The sequence below is a fragment of the Saccopteryx bilineata genome, chromosome 1, assembly GCF_036850765.1.
Source record: "Saccopteryx bilineata isolate mSacBil1 chromosome 1, mSacBil1_pri_phased_curated, whole genome shotgun sequence".
Classification (NCBI taxonomy): Eukaryota; Metazoa; Chordata; class Mammalia; order Chiroptera; family Emballonuridae; genus Saccopteryx; species Saccopteryx bilineata.
In genome coordinates, this window is record NC_089490.1 from 395,555,690 (window position 1) to 395,573,431 (window position 17,742).

General features: G+C 54.0%; 1 protein-coding gene across 1 annotated transcript in view; it reads left to right on the forward strand.

Moving 5' to 3' along the window:
- FADS2 (fatty acid desaturase 2) overlaps positions 1 to 17,742 on the forward strand; it is a 36,983-nt gene that overhangs the window by 8,995 nt on the left and 10,246 nt on the right. Inside the window, exons 2-5 of the mRNA XM_066251708.1 lie at positions 594 to 704; positions 2,517 to 2,714; positions 2,829 to 2,930; positions 11,116 to 11,241. Coding sequence (XP_066107805.1) covers positions 594 to 704; positions 2,517 to 2,714; positions 2,829 to 2,930; positions 11,116 to 11,241 — 537 coding nt within the window. The remainder of the gene's footprint in view (positions 1 to 593; positions 705 to 2,516; positions 2,715 to 2,828; positions 2,931 to 11,115; positions 11,242 to 17,742) is intronic.

The window sequence follows — 17,742 nt, forward strand, 5'->3', positions numbered from 1 at the left end:
TTAACATGTAATAGTTTATAGAGTCTTCCATAAAAATTATTTTCATAATTTCATGCTTTTTCAATTATGAAATAAGCTTTTTTCAGAAGTGCTTTAACCTAATTCTGCATTTGCTTTTAGTTTCACGTTGTCTTAAGCGCACTTTCCACGTGTGGTACTTTCGAGCCTTGTTCTCATTGATAGCGGGGTGCCAGGGTTGTGGGTGGCCCGCTTGGCGGGGTCCCAGGCACCCAGCCGAGGAGCCCAAGGAAGCTCACGTCCTTCCCTGGCCCAGCCGAGTCGAGCCCAGTGCTGGCTCCTGCATCTCTCCCTGGCGCGGTGCATTGTGCTCACTCGCCCAGAGGCAGCCACACATCCCTCTGCGCACCCTTAGTGAGCTCCGGGGCCCCTCATCAAGGCAGAGGCCCGGTGGCACCATGGTGGGAGGTGGGAGGTGGGAGCCGGACACTGAGGGATCCCTGCCCACGGGAGGCCGCATCCGGGTCTGAGTGGGAAGCACACAGAGGTTTTGCTGGTGAGCCCTGCCCTCCCCAGTGGGGGTGCAAGCTGAGGTTGGGGTTCCCACTCACCAGCTACCCCCCTGCCCCCCCCAGGATGCCTTCCGCGCCTTCCACCGCGACCTTGATTTCGTGCGCAAGTTCATGAAGCCCCTGCTGATCGGTGAGCTGGCCCAGGAGGAGCCCAGCCAGGACCGGGGCAAAAACGTGAGTTAGATGGGACCAAGGAAGGAGGGGGGGTTGCGGGGAGGTGAGGACCCCACCTCCAGGTGGAGATAGCTGGGTGTAGAGCAGGGGAGCTTTATGCCAGTCCAAGAGGAGCCACCGCCCATCCCCTGGGGTCAGGGAGGACTGGGAGCCCCTGCGGGAGCACTCCCTCCTTCCCCTATCTGGCTGCCAGGCTGGCTGACCTCTCCACTTGGGACTAATTCAGTCTCAGCTTTATTTTTTACCTGTAGGGCAGGGGTCCCCAAACTTTTTACACAGGGGGCCAGTTCACTGTCCCTCAGACCGTTGGAGGGCCGGACTATAAAAAAAAACTATGAACAAATCCTCATGCACACTGCACATATCTTATTTTAAAGTAAAAAACCAAAACGGGAACAAATACAATATTTAAAATACAGAACAAGTAAATTTAAATCAACAAACTGACCAGTATTTCAATGGGAACTATGCTCCTCTCACTGACCACCAATGAAAGAGGTGCCCCTTCCGGAAGTGCTGCGAGGGCCGGATAAATGGCCTCGGGGCCGCATGTGTCCCGCCGGCTGTAGTTTGGTGACCCCTGTTGTAGGGCTTTCGTGGCCGGGCTGGGCAGAGGGTATGTCCTCCGGAGGTCAGCCTCCCCTCCTGCTGGCGCTCCCTGTCTGCCCCTCCCCTCTTTCTCTCCAGGGCTGATGAGATTGCCTTCACTCCTCCTGGAGCCGGGCTGGTGTCCCACCTGGCCTTCACACGTGGCTGCCACTGTTTTCCCCTTTTCCCTGCTGCTTTTAAGTTGTTGCCAGAGATATTCTTCAGATTATTCACTTATCACCCAGGCTCCCAGATCTGACCTCCTTTACCCACACGTGTCACCGGTCTGCCTTTCAAAGTACCCCGGGTGTGCCTCTGTAGATGCCAGCAGCCCCTGCCAGCCTGCCCATCTCCCAGTAATGCCCACAGTTCCTCAGAGCCATCCTGGGCTCTGCCTCGATGCCCCCTGACCCTACCAGTCCTCCCCTGCCTCCCTCCCTCAGCTCTGGGAGGGCAGGGACTTCATCCTGCCCAGTTTTCCTGTCACCCGCCTCAACCTCCTCAAGGCCTGGTAGGGTACCCAGGACAAGCACGTTGTACCCAGTAGTGGAAACAGCAAGCATTTTATGTGTGGGGGGGGGCTGGGGGGGGTAGAATAGACATAAAATAAAATTTACCACTTTAACCACTTTTAGGTGTACAGTCAGTGGTTTTGAGTACGTTCACACTGTGGTACAACCATCACCACCGTTTATCTCCGGAACGCTTTCATCTTCCCCAAATGAGACCGTCCCTGTTAAACATTCTTCCTCCCCCAGCCCATGCGAAACCCTGTTCTACTTTCTCTCTCTGAATTTGCCCGTTCTAGTACCTCAGATAAGTGGACTCAATCGAGAATTTGTTAGTTTGTGCCTGGCTTAACCGCACATAGCATAGTGTCTTCAGGGTTCATCCGTGTTGTTGTAGCACGCGTGAGCGTGTCCTTCCTTTTTAAGTCTGAATAACTTTCTGATGCGCGACGGACCACGCTTTGTTTAGTCATCCATCCACCGGCAGTATCTGGCTTGTTTCTGCCTTCTGCCAGATGTGAATAATGCTGCCTTGAACACGAGTGCGCAACATGCAAGCTTTTGAGTTGAATGCTTTCTCTGCCGCTTATCTGGTTGTGGACAATCGCACCGTCCCCGGGGCGGTGCCAGGCCCAGGCAGGCGCGTGGTCATGACGGCGCTTGTTGTGCGTGGTGGCTCCGTGGCCGACACCCGCCCTGTGCTCTCGCCCCATAGTCCCAGATCACCGAGGACTTCCGGGCCCTGCGGAAGGCCGCCGAGGACATGAACCTGTTCAAGAGCAACCACCTCTTCTTCCTCCTGCTCCTGGCCCACATCATCGTCATGGAGAGCATCGCGTGGTTCACCATCTTCTACTTCGGCAACGGCTGGATTCCAACCGTCATCACGGCCTTCGTCCTTGCTACCTCTCAGGTGAGGGGTTGACGCCCTCCCCTGTCGCTCGAAGGCCCCGACCGCCCCAGCTCGCGGAGGCCTGGCGGCCTGCGTGCCACCGCCGAGTGAGCACCTGTGGCTCTCTCTCCCCAGGCCCAAGCCGGATGGCTGCAACACGATTATGGCCACCTCTCCGTCTACAAGAAGTCCACGTGGAACCACATCGTCCACAAGTTCATCATCGGCCACTTAAAGGTAAACACCAGCGACCCTGGGCACCTGTCCTGGCCGTTGGTGGTTAGAAGTGCTGTCTCCCTTTGCTCGGAGGCCAGATCCCCTCTCAGGCCAGCTGTGAGCCTCTTTCAAACCCTCCCCTTCTTCGACCTCCCGAGCCCCGACTCCGTATCTCATGAGACCCGCAAAACCAGCGTGTTAGTTATGAAGACAGACACATGCCTCTTGTCTGTTGACTCAATTGATTATGTTGTTTGCTCCTTTATCTAATAAACTCCTTTTATTTGGGGCCAGTAGAGAAACAGTTTCTCTTGATGAATTGGAGTGTTTCCCTCCCTGGGTAATGTGAGCTGTGTAATACATAGAGTTCCTCTTGTTTCCTCCTCCCGGGAGACACAAAGGAGGACTTGGAACGGCGGCCGTCCTTAGAGTCTGGCTTTTGTTAAATGTATCCTCCTCTCTTATGACAGGTCATTTATCTTCATTTTAATCATTTGGTTGTATACAAGTCCTTTATCATAAGCCGTCTCAGATAGGGGTGTGGCAAGGAGATGCTGTCATCGTACAAGTCTTTAGATAAGGAGACTTCCCGCAGTATAGTGAGCAGCTGAGCCAAAGGGCGAGAGTTGTTTAAAACGCAGAAGGTAAGGCGGTTTTACTGTCCACCATACAGATGAGGAGGCCGGCCCCCGGAAGTGGCAAGTTTGTAAAACCCTAGTTGGGCTTGGCATCGACCTGTGCTGATCTGATAGGCGTGGTCTCCTTGGTTTTGGAAATAACATCCTTGGCCAGCTCTCTCTCTGATAGGGATCATCCTCTGCCCCACCCCTTTCCCAGTGACAGCTGCTTCCAAAGAAAGACTGCCACCCTCCCCACCCCGGCTTGGGAGGAGCTACCCCTCCCGGTGAACTTTGAACTTATCCCCCTGCGACCAAGATGCGTTGAGCCCTGGGCTCGCAGACTCCAGATCTGGTTGAGGATGAACTCTCGTTGAACTAGTCACCAGTCCTGCACCAAGTGGTTGGCCTGGCCCTGAGCTGGAAGCTGACAGAGAAACTGGTTTCTTTCCAGAATTTCAGGGGTGAAGGGAAGGGGTGTGCATAGTGGAACGCTTTGTTTCATTCTGTATGCTTTGCTGGCGGATAAAACCCTCCTAGCATCGGAAAGTAACATTTCACTGCTGACCCATGTTATCCCTACATGCTCAACAAAGATGGGCTGTGTCCTGTTTCCGGATTCTGGGCAGGAGCCAGGATGAGGGGTGGGGGCTTTCCTGCCTGATGTCCCTCGGTCCTTGAAGGGCCCTGGAGCACAGCTCTGTGTCATATGGAACAAGGTCAGGACAATAGATTGGCCTCCGTGGAAAACCCTGTATTATGAAATCAGAATTCTGGAATGACAGCAAGGACGGTCCTTGGGCTCAGGGACTAGAGGAGGTCAGGGACATGGGTTCCACTCGTGGCTCATTAGCCCCCACTAGCTCTGTCCTCCGTGCTGTGTCTAGGCCAGTGTCCTGGCCGTGCAGCTCACCCGGGGGTGCCCAGAGCCAGACGACCACAGCTCCTCTGGAGTGGCTCTGGTGTTTGGTGACCACAAAGCTGCAGGCAAGCCTTCTTTTTAAGTTTATATTGATTGATTGATTGACTTCTAGAGAGGGAGAGATCAATTTGTTGTTCCACTTATTCATGCATTCACTGGTTGATTCTTTTTTTCAGAGACAGAGAGAGTCAGAGAAAGGGATAGACAGGGACAGACAGACAGGAACGGGGAGATGAGAAGCATCAATCATTAGTTTTTTGTTGTGACACCTTAGTTGTTCATTGATTGCTTTCTCATATGTGCCTTGACCGTGGGCTACAGCAGACCGAGTAACCCCTTGCTCTAGCCAGAGACCTTGGGTCTAAGCCGGTGAGCTTTGATAACTTTTTTTTCTTAGATTTTATTTATTCATTTTAGAGATGGGAGGAGGGAGAGAGAGAGAAGAGGGGAAGAGCTGGAAGTATCAACTCTCATGTGCCTTGACCAGGCAAGCCCAGGGTTTTGAACCGGCAACCTCAGCATTTCCAGGTTGACGCTTTATCCACTGCTCCACCACAGGTCAGGCTAGGCCGGTGAGCTTTGCTCAAACCAGATGAGCCCGCGCTCAAGCTGGCGACCTCAGGGTCTTGAACCTGGGTCCTCCGCATCCCAGTCTGACGCTCTATCCACTGCGCTACCGCCTGGTCAAGCCTCTGGTTGATTCTTGTATGCGCCTTGACCCCAGATTGAACCTGCAATCTTGGTGTATCAGAATGATGGTCCAAGCAATTGAGCTACGAAGCCAGGGCCAGACAAGTCGTATAAGGCCATTTGTTCCTCTGGTCCCTTTGCTGAGACAAAAAGGGGTGATTATAGGGAGCCCTGATGTTCTAGCACAAGCAGTGAGGACAGTGAACCGGATGCCAGGAGCTTTGAGGGGCTGGGACCTGCTTTTTTTTTTAATGAGAGGAGAGGCAGAGAGACAGACTCTTGCATGCACCCCTACTGGGATCCACCCAGCAAGCCCACTAGGGAGTGATGCTCTGCCCATCTTGGGGTCCTTGCTCCATTACAACTGGAGTCATTTTAGCACCTGAGGCGGAGGCCATGAAGCCATCCTCAGTGCCCGGGGCCAACTCCCTCCAATCGAGCCATGGCTGCAGGAGGTGAGGAGAAGAGAGAGATATATAGAGAGAAGTGAGAGGGGCAGGGGTGGAGAAGCAGATGGGCACTTCTCCTGTGTGCCCTGGCTGGGAATTGAATCCAGGTCTTCCACACGCCAGGCCAATGCTCTACCACTGAGCCAACCGGCCAGGGCTGGGACCTGCTTTTTTAGAATCAGCCTGCATGGCTGTAGGATTCTGTGAGGGAGCCCTCCACATCCTGCCTTCTCCTCTTTCTTCTGCCACTTCTGTTGGACATTTCTTCCAGAGGATTGTCTTTTTTTTTTTTTCTGTATCTTTCTGAAGCTGGAAACCGGGAGGCAGTCAGGCAGACTCCCGCATGCGCCTGACTGGTATCCACCCGGCATGCCCACCAGGGTGTGATGTCCATCGGGGCATTGCTCTGCCAATATCAGAGCCATTCTAGCACCTGAGGCAGAGGCCACAGAGCCGTCCTCAGCGCCCGGGCAAACTTTGCTCCAATGAAGCCTCGGCTGTGGGAGGGGAAGAGAGAGACAGAGAGGAAGGAGAGGGGGAGGGGTGGAGAAGCAGATGGGCGCTTCTCCTGTGTGCCCTGGCCGGGAATCGAACCCGGGACTCCTGCACGCCAGGCCGACGCTCTACCACTGAGCCAACCGGCCAGGACCGAGGATTGTCTTATGTAAGGACAATTCTAAGCAGATGTACCTCTGCTTAACACCCTTTAATCGTTCGGCATTGCACTTAGGGTAAAAGCGGACAGCAGGGCTTGGCACCATCTAGACTCTGCATCTGGAGGTGGAAACCTGGACACCTGCCAGCTGTTCACAATCTCATCTCGGGCCACTGCGGCCAGGGCAGGGTGAGGCAAGGGAGGCATGTACCTCGGGTGCAAAATTAAGGGGACACCAAATAGAAACAACTCAGTAATTGCAATAACTTTTTTTTTTTTTACAGAGACAGAGAGAGATTCAGAGAGAGGGATAGACAGGGACAGACAGGAATGGAGAGAAATGAGAAGCATCAATCATCAGCTTTTTGTTGCGACACCTTAGTTGTTCATTGATTGCTTCCTCATATGTGCCTTGACCGTGGGCCTTCAGCAGACCGAGTAACCCCTTGCTCGAGCCAGCGACCTTGGGCTCAAGCTGGTGAGCTTTGCTCAAACCAGATGAGCCTGCGCTCAAGCTGGCAACTTCGGGGTCTCGAACCTGGGTCCTCCCCATCCCAGTCGGATGCTCTATCCACTGTGCAACCACCTGTTCAGGCGAAATAACATTTTAATGCAATATTTTCTCTTTTTTTCTCCTTTTTTAGGGAGAGAAGGAGAGACAGACAAACATTTACAGGAAGGGAGAAAGATGAGAAGCATCAACTCATAGTTGCGTCACTTTAGGTGTTCATTGACTGCTTTTTCATATGTGCCTTGATGGGGAGGGAGCTACAGCAGAGCCAGTGACCCCTTGCTCAAGCCAATGACCATTGGGCTCAAGCCAGTGATCTGTAAGGTCATATCTATGATCCCATGCTCAAGCCAGTGCCCTTGGGGTTTCAAACCTGGGTCCTTACTGTCCCAGCTTCACACTCTATCCACTGCGCTACCCCCTGGTCAGGCAATGCAGCGTTATCTTAAAAAGCATAATTAATGCAGAAAAATTCGCAATGAACAAAATATCAACTTTTTAAAAAAATTTTTAAATTTTTTTATTTTTTTACAGAGACAGAGAGTCAGAGAGAGGGATAGAGAGGGACAGACAGACAGGAACAGAGAGAGATGAGAAGCATCAATCATCAGTCCTTCGTTACGACACCTTAGTTGTTCACCGACTGCCCTCCCATATGTGCCCTGACCGTGGGCCCTCAGCAGACCGAGCAACCCCCCGCTCAAGCCAGCGACCTTTGAGTCCAAGCTGGTGAGCTTTGCCCAAACCAGACGAGCCCGCGCTCAAGTTGGCGACCTCGGGGTCTCGAACCTGGGGCCTCCGCATCCCAGTCTGACGCTCCATCCACGGCGCCACCGCCCGGTCAGGCAACATCAACATTTTTTATTTATTTATTTATTTATTTATTATTACAGAGACAGAGAGTGAGTCAGAGAGAGGGACAGACAGGGACGAAGAGAGATGAGAAGCATCAATCATTAGCTTTTCATTGCGTGTTGCAACACCTTAGTTGTTCATTGACTGCTCTCCCACATGTGCCCCGACCACGGGCCTTCAGCAGACCAAGCAACCCCTTGCTGGAGCCAGCGACCCTGGGCTCAAGCTGGTGGGCTTTTGCTCAAACCAGATGAGCCCGCGCTCAAGCTGGCGACCCCGGGGTCTCGAACCTGGGTCCCTTGCATCCCAGTCCGACGCTCCATCCACTGCGCCACCGCCTGGTCAGGCCCCAATATCAACATTTTTAAAGATCAGTCTGGATTGTGCTGAGCCATATTGGAACTGGAGGCAAAAGGAAAAACTTGTGCCCCTGTCTACATGTTTTATGTGTTCTTTTCTTAATGGTTGATCCCCCTCCCCAGAGCATCAAAGGTTGACAAAGACTTAAAATTGAAAAGCTAATGTATTAAAAGCCCCAACATTAAGCTTATTTATCTTAAGATTTATTTATTGATTTCAGAGAGAAAGAGAGAGAGAATGGGGTGGAGGGAGAAGCAGGAAGCATCAACTCATACTAGTTGCTTCTCACACGTGCCTTGACCGGGCCAGCCTAGAGTTTCAAACTGGTGACCTCAGCATTTCAGGTCGACACTTTATCCGCTGCGCCACCACAGGTCAGGCTAAGTTTGAATATATTATTTATTACCAAAACAGAGTTGACTATTTTATTTCAGTTAATTGGAAATCATTGAAGATCATTGCTTGGTTGAAACTGTCAGCCTTAGCAGTGTTCTCGACTGCTAAACGAGGTGAACCAAAGAGCAGGTTTGGAGAATATCGGAGCTGAGGTTGCATCTGTAAACCTGGGTGCAGTTTTCCTTTCCCCTCGGGCTCTGACGTGGCTCAGCCCCGCACTTCCAGCCGCCGTCCTGGGTCTCAGGCCTTCCTTCGGCTTCTGGAACAGTCCACAGTGCCCCCTCCTGCACCCCGAGGGCCCTCACCTTGGCTCTCGCCCTCTGTCGGCAAAGCCCCTGCACTCGCCTGCTCCCCCCCTCCCAGCCGGCAGACCAGGTGCAGTCCTGAGCGGCCTCCCGGGACCTGTCTGCCTCCAGGGGCCCCATCACTGCGGTGTGATGATGCCCGACTCCCTCGCTAGAGGAGGGCTCGCCTCTCCTTCCCCCCTTCATCCATGGGGCAGGCAGCGTCGCCACCCGCATTCTGAGGACACGGGCCGGGTCGCTGTGCCAGGGAGAGCAGGGCTTCGTGGGAAGGAGGGAGGGTTCGTGAAGCGTAAGGAGGGCTCTGCCTGGAGAAGAGGAATGGGAGAGAATCACAGCAGAGGAATGCCGTGGTCAAAGAGGCTTTGTCGTCACATCTGATCCGTGTGTAGGGATGACCCCTTCTCTGCTGTGCGCAGCCCATCTCGCTGCCCTGTGGTTGGTTATTCATTCAACAAACATCACGTTTGCTGATAATATGCCTTGCCTCTTATTTCTTTGTTCCAGAGATTTTCAAGTTAATTTGTCTCAGAAATGTGGTTTCTTCGACGAGAAGGATAAATGTGTCATTTGATTCCTCAATCCTCTAAGCTCTCACTCGCCGACACTTACGGGTTTTAAGGCCCACCTGCTTATAGGTGCTTGGGGTCACCGTAGAGGCCACAGCTGCTCCGACTTCCTGCCCACGGTGTCCAGAGACCGTGTTTCTCCCACGTAGAATGTTTCTGTTGGCTGTTAGACCTTTCTCGTAGATGGCCAGACCCCTGGCCAGGGCACGGACGGGTCCAGCCACAGCCCAGCGCGGGGTCCTCGTGGCGGGTTAGAGGGGCCCTGCCTCTTTCTGTGCGTCCCGGGGCCGCTGTGTGGAGGCGCGTGCCCGCAGAATGGGGCGAGATCTTGAGCTGGGGAGACAAATCTGCGGCCTGGAAATACATACTCAGGCAATGCTTCTTACCTTCTAGAATCTTGATTTTACACTGACATGTTAGAGCCAGAGAGCTCTTCCCTGTGCGCGTTAGCGATGTAGGCAGCGCTCCCGGTCGCCGTCCCCACGACTCGGTTCTCACCCCTGAGTGCCTAGTGTTGTGTCTGGCTGCTGGTTGGGCTGTCGCTTGCCAACTACTTTGGGCCCTTGTTTTGTTTGAAAAGGCTTTACGGAGATACAGGTCACATAATCTACCATTCGCCCATTGAAAGTATACAAGCCAGTGACTTAACCATCGTCACAGTTAATTTTGGGATGTCTTCATTACCCCTAGAGAAATCCCTGCCTCTTAGCCATCACCTCCTAGTCCTCTCATCCCTTCCGACCACCCCCAGCCCTGGCCCCAGGCGACCGCTCATCTTTCCGTCTCTAGATTTCTCTGTTCTGAACGTTCCATCTAAATGGGATCCTCTACAGCAGTGGTGGTCAACCTGGTCCCTACCGCCCCCTAGTGGGCGCTCCGGCTTTCACGGTGGGCGGTAAGCGGAGCAACCAAAGTATAATATAAATAAAAAGATAGATTTAACTATAGTAAGTTGTTTTATAAAGATTTATTCTGCCAAACTTAGCGAAAACCCGACATAAAATACTTGGTAAGTAATTATTATTCTATGCTTTAACTTGCTGTAACTCTGCTTTATAAATTTTATAAAGTAAAGTTACTTCCCTACTTTATAAAATCACCATTACTGTGGAACCGGTGGGCGGTTAGAAAATTTTACTACTAACGTAGATACAGAAGTGGGCGGTAGGTGTAAAAAGGTTGACTCCCCCTGCTCTCCGTGATCCTCTGGGGCTGGCTTCTGTCATTCAGCCTGAGGCTTTTCCAGGTCCGCCCACGTTGGAACGCCTGTCAGCACTTCACTCCCTTTCAGGCGGGGCGCACAGCGTCTCATTGTACGGCTCTTCCTCGCTTTAATTATCCATCCATAAGTTGGTAGAAGTTGGTAGCCATTTTGCTTGTTTTGCGTAATGCTGCCGGGAACATTCCCGTACACATTCCTGTGTGGCTATGTTTTCATTTCTCTCGGGTTCACGTCAACACCACTTCTTACTGTCCCTGAAACCCCTTACGCAGCCAGGCGCCCAGGAGACGCGCCGAGGGTGGGGGCGTGGCGGCTCGCGCCCAATGTTGGCGGAGAGCGAGACCACCCCACACCTGCCGCCGCTCTCGCTGCGTCGTGGTGCATTGCCGGGGGTCCCCATCACGTCACCGTCACCGTCTTGCTGTTGGGCAAAAACACCTGGAGGCATGGAGTGACGTGGCTTCATTCTGAAGTCCTGGCCACAGGGCGGCCGCGGTCTTTTGTGGGCAGGGACCTTGGGTGTAAGAAAGAACTCGGCCCCGAGTGTTGAGGGCGCTAGCTCCCTAGGAACTCGTCCTGAGCAGGGCCTGTCGCCAGCGGGCTCAGGTCCCCCCGTAGACTGCGCTCCTCACCCCCTTGTCGTCCCCCCCCTCCGCAGGGTGCCTCCGCCAACTGGTGGAACCATCGCCACTTCCAGCATCACGCCAAGCCCAACATCTTCCAGAAGGATCCAGATGTGAACATGCTGCACGTGTTTGTCCTGGGCGAATGGCAGCCCATCGAGGTACGGCGGAGGGGGCGGTGTGGACAGGGTCTGAGGGGGCCCGGGAGAGGGAGTCTGGAGCGTGACTGTCCAGCCGGACCTGACGTGTAAATGGAAACCTCTGCTGGTCGCCCTGAATTATTCAAGCTGGGGTTTCTGTGGAATGGGGTCACATGTAAATAATGGACACAGCTCCTTCTCGGGGGTTTGTGGTGGTGAGATGCCTCCCTTTCTCCCATCGGCCAGGGATGGGGAATCTGGTGTTGGTTTGTGGGAGACACAGTGGTTCCGGGGCTCACGCTTGGTCCCTCCAGGCCAGCTCAAATAGAGCTTATTTGGAAAGTCACAGTCCTTGACCCTGGAAGAGACGTGGCATGTTCTGGTCCACCCGCTTCACCAACGAATGACAAAGCCAGGCTCAGCGAGCGGAGGGGGTGTGCTCAGGGTCACAGATTAGACCGCTAGCCAGTTTCTTCCACTCCGTCAGCCGGCCTTATTTTAATAATAACGCTGTGTTGGGTTTTATTTATTTATTTATTTATTTATTTATTTATTCATTTTTCCGAAGCTGGAAATGGGGAGGCAGTCAGACTACCGCATGCGCCCGAGGGATCCACCCGGCATGCCCACCAGGCGGCAATGCTCTGCCCCATCTGGGACGTTGCTCTGTTGCAACCAGAGCCATCCTAGCGCCTGAGGCAGAGGCCACAGAGCCATCCTTAGTGCCCGGGCCATCTTTGCTCCAATGGAGCCTCGGCTGCAGGAGGGGAAGAGAGAGATAGAGAGGAAGGAGAGGGGGAGGGGTGGAGAAGCAGATGGGCGCTTCTCCTGTGTGCCCTGCCCGGGAATCGAACCTGGGACTCCTGCACGCCAGGCCGATGCTCTACACTGAGCCAACCAGCCAGGGTCTTTTATTATTATTATAAATACAGAGCATACCTGTTATAAGCATTTAAGTAACACAGAAATATACAGAATTTAAAAATGAGTCTGCTGTTATCTTCACCATCACCCTCTCTGCCCCAAATGTCTTGCCCCTGACAGTGACCCCTGCTGACAACATGCCATATATTTCATATGTGTATGTAAACATGCATTTATCTGTTTTTCAAAAGCAAAAATGAAAACTTGCTCTATTCTGCAACTTGCTGCCTCAGCAGACACGGCCCTTTCTGAGCGAGGGGCCCGTCCGTCGGCCTCCGCCTGGGGCGGTCCACTCTCCGCTCTGGTCCCGTTCCGCAGTGTTCTCCACACTGTTCTATAAGACAGGAAAGCTTGGTGTTGCTGGTTCTTAATTTCCTTTTAATGAAAGCACTCCCAGCTTATTTGAAGAGTGTCCTTATTTAATGCATTTCTCTTAAAAAAGGAACCTCTTTGTGACAAACTCTGTTATGGTTCAGTTTACAGAAACATGTCTATGTGGGCTTTGATTTTTGGAAGTTCATTGATGAGGTAAAAAAAGAAAAACAAAGACGAGAACACCCTTGCTGTTTTCACGCTGATCTTAGCATCTCAGAGCGGGCACAGAGTGGGGGCGCGCAGGCCTCGGTAAGGAACAGTGGCTTGAATTTCATCCTCTGCCCAGCGGTGCTGGTGTCCAAGGCCCACAGCGAGGAGGGGAGAGAGCCTGCCCCCCCTCCCAATTCTGGTGTGTACCTCCTCTCTCCCGCTTCCTGTCCACACGAGAGAGAGTCTGAGCAGAAACATGGATTTCCTGTGACATCATAATTCAGAAGAAATTAACCAAAACTCGGTACTTTGGAAGCGTGGGATCTCTGTGCCAAAGTACATGTTAAGAGTTTTTCTTGGAGGAACGTGTGCTGGCTTTGATTGGCGGGGTCTCGCTGGTGGACCTGATTGACTGTCTCTCCCCTGGCCAGTGCAGACTAAGGACCCCTGAGCTAGGTGAGGCTTTATGTTGTAGAGCAGTTGGCTGTCCTGACAGATACTCTGTGTCCCTAACAAGATCTGGTGTCAGCCACCAGTGCTGCCAGGAAGGTGTCTTTCCCGTCTGCCTCGTAGCCAGTGAAACCTCTTCCAACATCTCTTTCTAGACTTTTCTCCGATGCTGGCCTTGGGGCAGAGGATGGGCAGAAGGTGGTGGTGGTGGTGGTGGTGTCTGGTAATCCAGTCGCCAGGAGCATTTGAGCAGCCACGGCCAGGGCCGCAGTGCTCCGTGCGGTCCTCCTGTCTCACTGTGTTGCGTTCCTGGCTGAGCCGCGCCCTGCTGTCCACAGAACTGTGCTGCCCTGGGAGGGACCCTGGTGATGGTGGGGTCTGATGGCACTGGTCCCATGCCAGCCCCACGCACCACACCGGGACCAGCCCCCGAGCTGGGAGGCCAGGGCTCTTATCTCTGCACACCACGAGCGAACCAGCCCAGCCGGGCGCTGCATCCGGCCACCCAGCGCACAGAAGTGTGAGCAGGGGCCCCTCCGAGGGAGCATTCTGCCGTTTGGTCTTTGACTTCCAGGGAGAATTTTTTTTTAAGTTCTTTTAGTTTTCTTTTTATTACTGCTGTTAGAGAGAGAGGAAGGGAGAGAGAGAGAGAGAGAAACAGCCGTACCCGTGGTGGCGCAGTGGATGGGGCATTTGACCTGAAACGCTGAGGCTGCTGGTTCGAGACCCTGGGCTTGCCTGGTCAAGGCACGTGTGGGAGTTGGTGCTTCTTGCTCCTCCTCCCCGCCTTCTCTCTCTCTTTCTCTCTCCTCTTTAAAATGAATAAATAAAGTCTTTTAAAAATAAATAAATAAAATGAAGTCAAAGCTTTTTAAACATTAATTAAAAAAAAGGAAAGAAAGAAAAACAGAAACATCAATCAGTTCCTATATGTGCCCTGACGGGGAATTGAACCCACAACCTTTGCTTATTGGGATAATGCTCTAACCAACCAAGCTATCTGGCCAAGGCTCAGATGTTTCTTTATATGTATTGAGGATGTTTCTCTTTCAGTTTAGTCCTAGATGTTTTCTGGTTTTGTCCTTACGATTGGGGTTTCTCCGGGATGCAGGGAAGCCGTTGACATTTGGCTAGCTCAGGGGTAGTCAACCTTTTCATACCTACCGCCCACTTCTGTATCTCTGTTTAGTAGTAACATTTCCTGACCGCCCACCGGTTCCACAGTTATGGTGATTTATAAAGTAGGGAAGTAACTGTAGTTTATAAAATTTATAAAGCAGAGTTACAGCATATAATAATAATAATTACTTACCAAGTACTTTATGTCGGATTTTCGCTAAGTTTGGCAAAATAAAGCTTTATAAAACAACTTACTATAGTTAAATCTTATCTTTTTATTTATACTTTGGTTGCTCCACTACCGCCCACCATGAAAGCTGGAACGCCCACTGGGGGGGCAGTAGGGACCAGGTTGACTACCGCTGGGCTAGCTAGTTATCTGATATACACAGTGTGTCCACTTATGTGTCACTGTGATTCTAATTGCTTTCCAGTTGATTCTTTTGCGTTTCCTGGGCATTCTTGAAAAGATCACAGCCTTGAAAACCATGGAAATTCAGTCTCTTTCTTTCTTTTTTTTTTCTGAAGCTAGAAACGGGGAGAGACAGACAGACTCCCGCATGCGCTCGACCGGGATCCAGCCGGTACGCCCACCAGGGGCGACGCTCTGCCCACCAGGGGGCGATGCTCTGCCCCTCCGGGGCGTCGCTCTGCCGCGACCAGAGCCACTCTTGCGCCTGGGGCAGAGGCCAAGGAGCCATCCCCAGCGTCCGGGCCATCTTTGCTCCAATGGAGCCTTGGCTGCGGGAGGGGAAGAGAGAGACAGAGAGGAAGGAGGGGGTGGGGGTGGAGAAGCAAATGGGCGCTTCTCCTATGTGCCCTGGCCGGGAGTCGAACCCGGGTCCCCCGCACGCCAGGCCGACGCTCTACCACTGAGCCAACTGGCCAGGGCCCAGTCTCTTTCTGATGGCTCCACACTCTTCCTTCGGGCTCGGGTGTATGACACTCCTGGACCGTCCTGAACAACAGTGATGTCACTGCTCAGTGGCACCCTGTCACGGAGGATATTGTCCCTGTGGCGCTGTGTTTCTGCCTCGCTGTCCAAGCTCCTGGGTGACCGCCCATCTGGGACACTCCCCCCGCCCCTCTGCTGGCCCGCTGCACACCCTCTCGGCTTCCCGGTCCAGGCGGCCTTTCGGGAACAGGCCAAGCGGCCAGTTCTGTCTTGTACTGGCCACGGGCCTCCTCTCCGGGCCCCTGGGCTGGGCTTTGGGGTCTTGCCAGTCGGCCATGCCTGGTGTGGTCCTGTTGCTCACGCTCTTGTGAGCGTGCAGGTTCCCAGAGGCTGGGGCTAGACTTTGCAACAGCTCTCCTCCCCCACCCCTGAACAGACAAGAAGGCCCTTGTCCTCCTTTAGACAGTGTGTTCCGATGCTGAGAAGTCCCCTGCACATGCCCCTGGCAGCCAAGCCCGTAATCCAAGGCTGGCCTTGTGGTCCCGCGGAGAGTCTGGGTACAGGAGGGCCAGCCGGCTGGGGCAGAGGGCTGCGCTCCCCCTCCCCGGGTCCCTGGCCTGTGTCCCTGTCGCCCTCAGCTTGGGAATGCGTCAAAGAGAGCCCTGTATGCCATCCTCTCCTTCTCGGGGTCCGGACACCGGGGAGAAAGCACCCCTGTCCTCCTGCGTCTCAGCCCCACCGCCTGAGGCTTTCTCTCCGTGTGTGGTGAGGGCTGTCCTGAGGGTTACGAGGTCCCCGTGGGGAGGAAGGCAGACCCTTAGCGTGTGAGGCCAGGGCCTCGCACTGGGCTGGGCATGTGGCATGCGGGGCGTCACTTAAGCCTTGTGTAACTGTGAGGCAGAAGCTATCAACAAACCCATTTGATAGGTAGAACAACTAAGGCCAACAGAGAAGAAACAACTCGCTCAAGGTTACAGCTAGAAAAAGCCGCGCCACCAGCCCAACCCAGGCCGTCTGGCTCCAAGCCAGGGCTTCTGGGTCCTATGGGACCTTGCCCAGGGCCACCTGGTAGACATTAGGGAAAGGTGTTTGTTGGGTCACTCCAGCTTTCTGATGAAGAAAGAAGGCAGGAGTCGTCGTCCCCCCCCCCCCCCCCCCCGAGCTTGTACATTCTAAAATATCCTTCCCTGCGCCCACGACATATATGGCTGGGTTTTGGCAGAGAACTGAGCGTGTAAAGACAAGAGGCAACAAGTTAGCCCCACGCCAGGCTAGGCCTCGGCCAACCACAGCTGTACTGTCTGGTTTTCGGAGGAAAACGCCCGCTGGGCCAGCTCCCCCTGACAGACAGCCTTGCAGCTGTCCCTCTCAAGAAGGGACTAGATGCCAGTGACGTTTCAGTGTGTCTCCACACGCAGGCTCACGTGTTCCCGTGACTGACCTTCCCTTCACGGTCCCGAAGTGCTTTTATATCCGCGTCCTCCGCTGGTCCCTCAGTAACCCTATGAAGTGCCCACCAAACCTCCAGTTGACAAATAAGGACCCCAAAGCTCGTGGCGTGGAGGGTGGGGAAGCAGTGTGCTCAAATAAAGAATGTTTCCTGATCTCCAGCCCCTGCCTCCTGAAGCCTGGGAGTCTGCCGCATCAGCAGGGACCCGTCAGCCCTCCACGTGGGTCTGGGGCATGGGAGGTCACCAGCCTGAGGTGGCTCCTATAACCCTTCTTACCCCCCCACCCCAAAGGTTACCAGAAATAAAGGAAAACCATGTGTTTCTTTCTGTGCAAATGCAACTTCAAAGGAATTTCCCCTCCCAGCAGCTCGGTCACCCCCAAGTCCTTCTGTGGGGACACTCTGGTCTCTGCTGACTTGCCCGGGGCCCTCCCCGGGGTGGCCTGTGTGGCCGAGAGGTGGAGAAGGCTCCTGTCCAGGGTCAGAGGCGCCTACGGAGGCTGCCTTGCTGGCCGGTGTGCTGGCTCCTGGGAGGGCATTGGAGCAGAACCCAGGGGCCTGTTCTGTGGGCCATCTGCTCCCCAGGCCCCTGGGTGGCCACACTTTCTCCCCTGGAATGGCCACCTGGGGTTCTCCTGCCACCTCTGAAGCCTCCCTGCGTGGGGCCTCTCCGAGACCGGCCCCAGCGCCGACAGTCATGATAGTCTTCGAGCGAGGGGACACACGTTCTCGGGACGGGTGAGACCCTGCCGAGCACAGGAGGCCGCACGGAACTGAGCGGGTGATTCCGGCGGCACGTCAGCCGGGTGCGCTCTGACCGTGGCTGCCGGCGGCAGGATGCGAGCCTTGGGGACAGGGCGGGGGGGGGGGGCTTTGTCCCTCTCCAGAGCCCCTCTTTTCAGGAGGCCACGGACCCTTCCTCTGGTTTTGAGGGTCACTCTCCTCTCTGTTCTCACCCGGAGAACCTTGCTGTGACTTCCTAGCAATAAGCTGAAATCACACCGCCTGACCTGTGGTGGCGCAGTGGAAAAAGCGTCGACCTGGAAATGCTGAGGTCGCGGGTTCGAAACCCTGGGCTTGCCTGGTCAAGGCACATATGGGAGTTGATGCTTCCAGCTCCTCCCCCCCCCCCCCCCGTCTCTCTCTCCTCTCTCTCTCT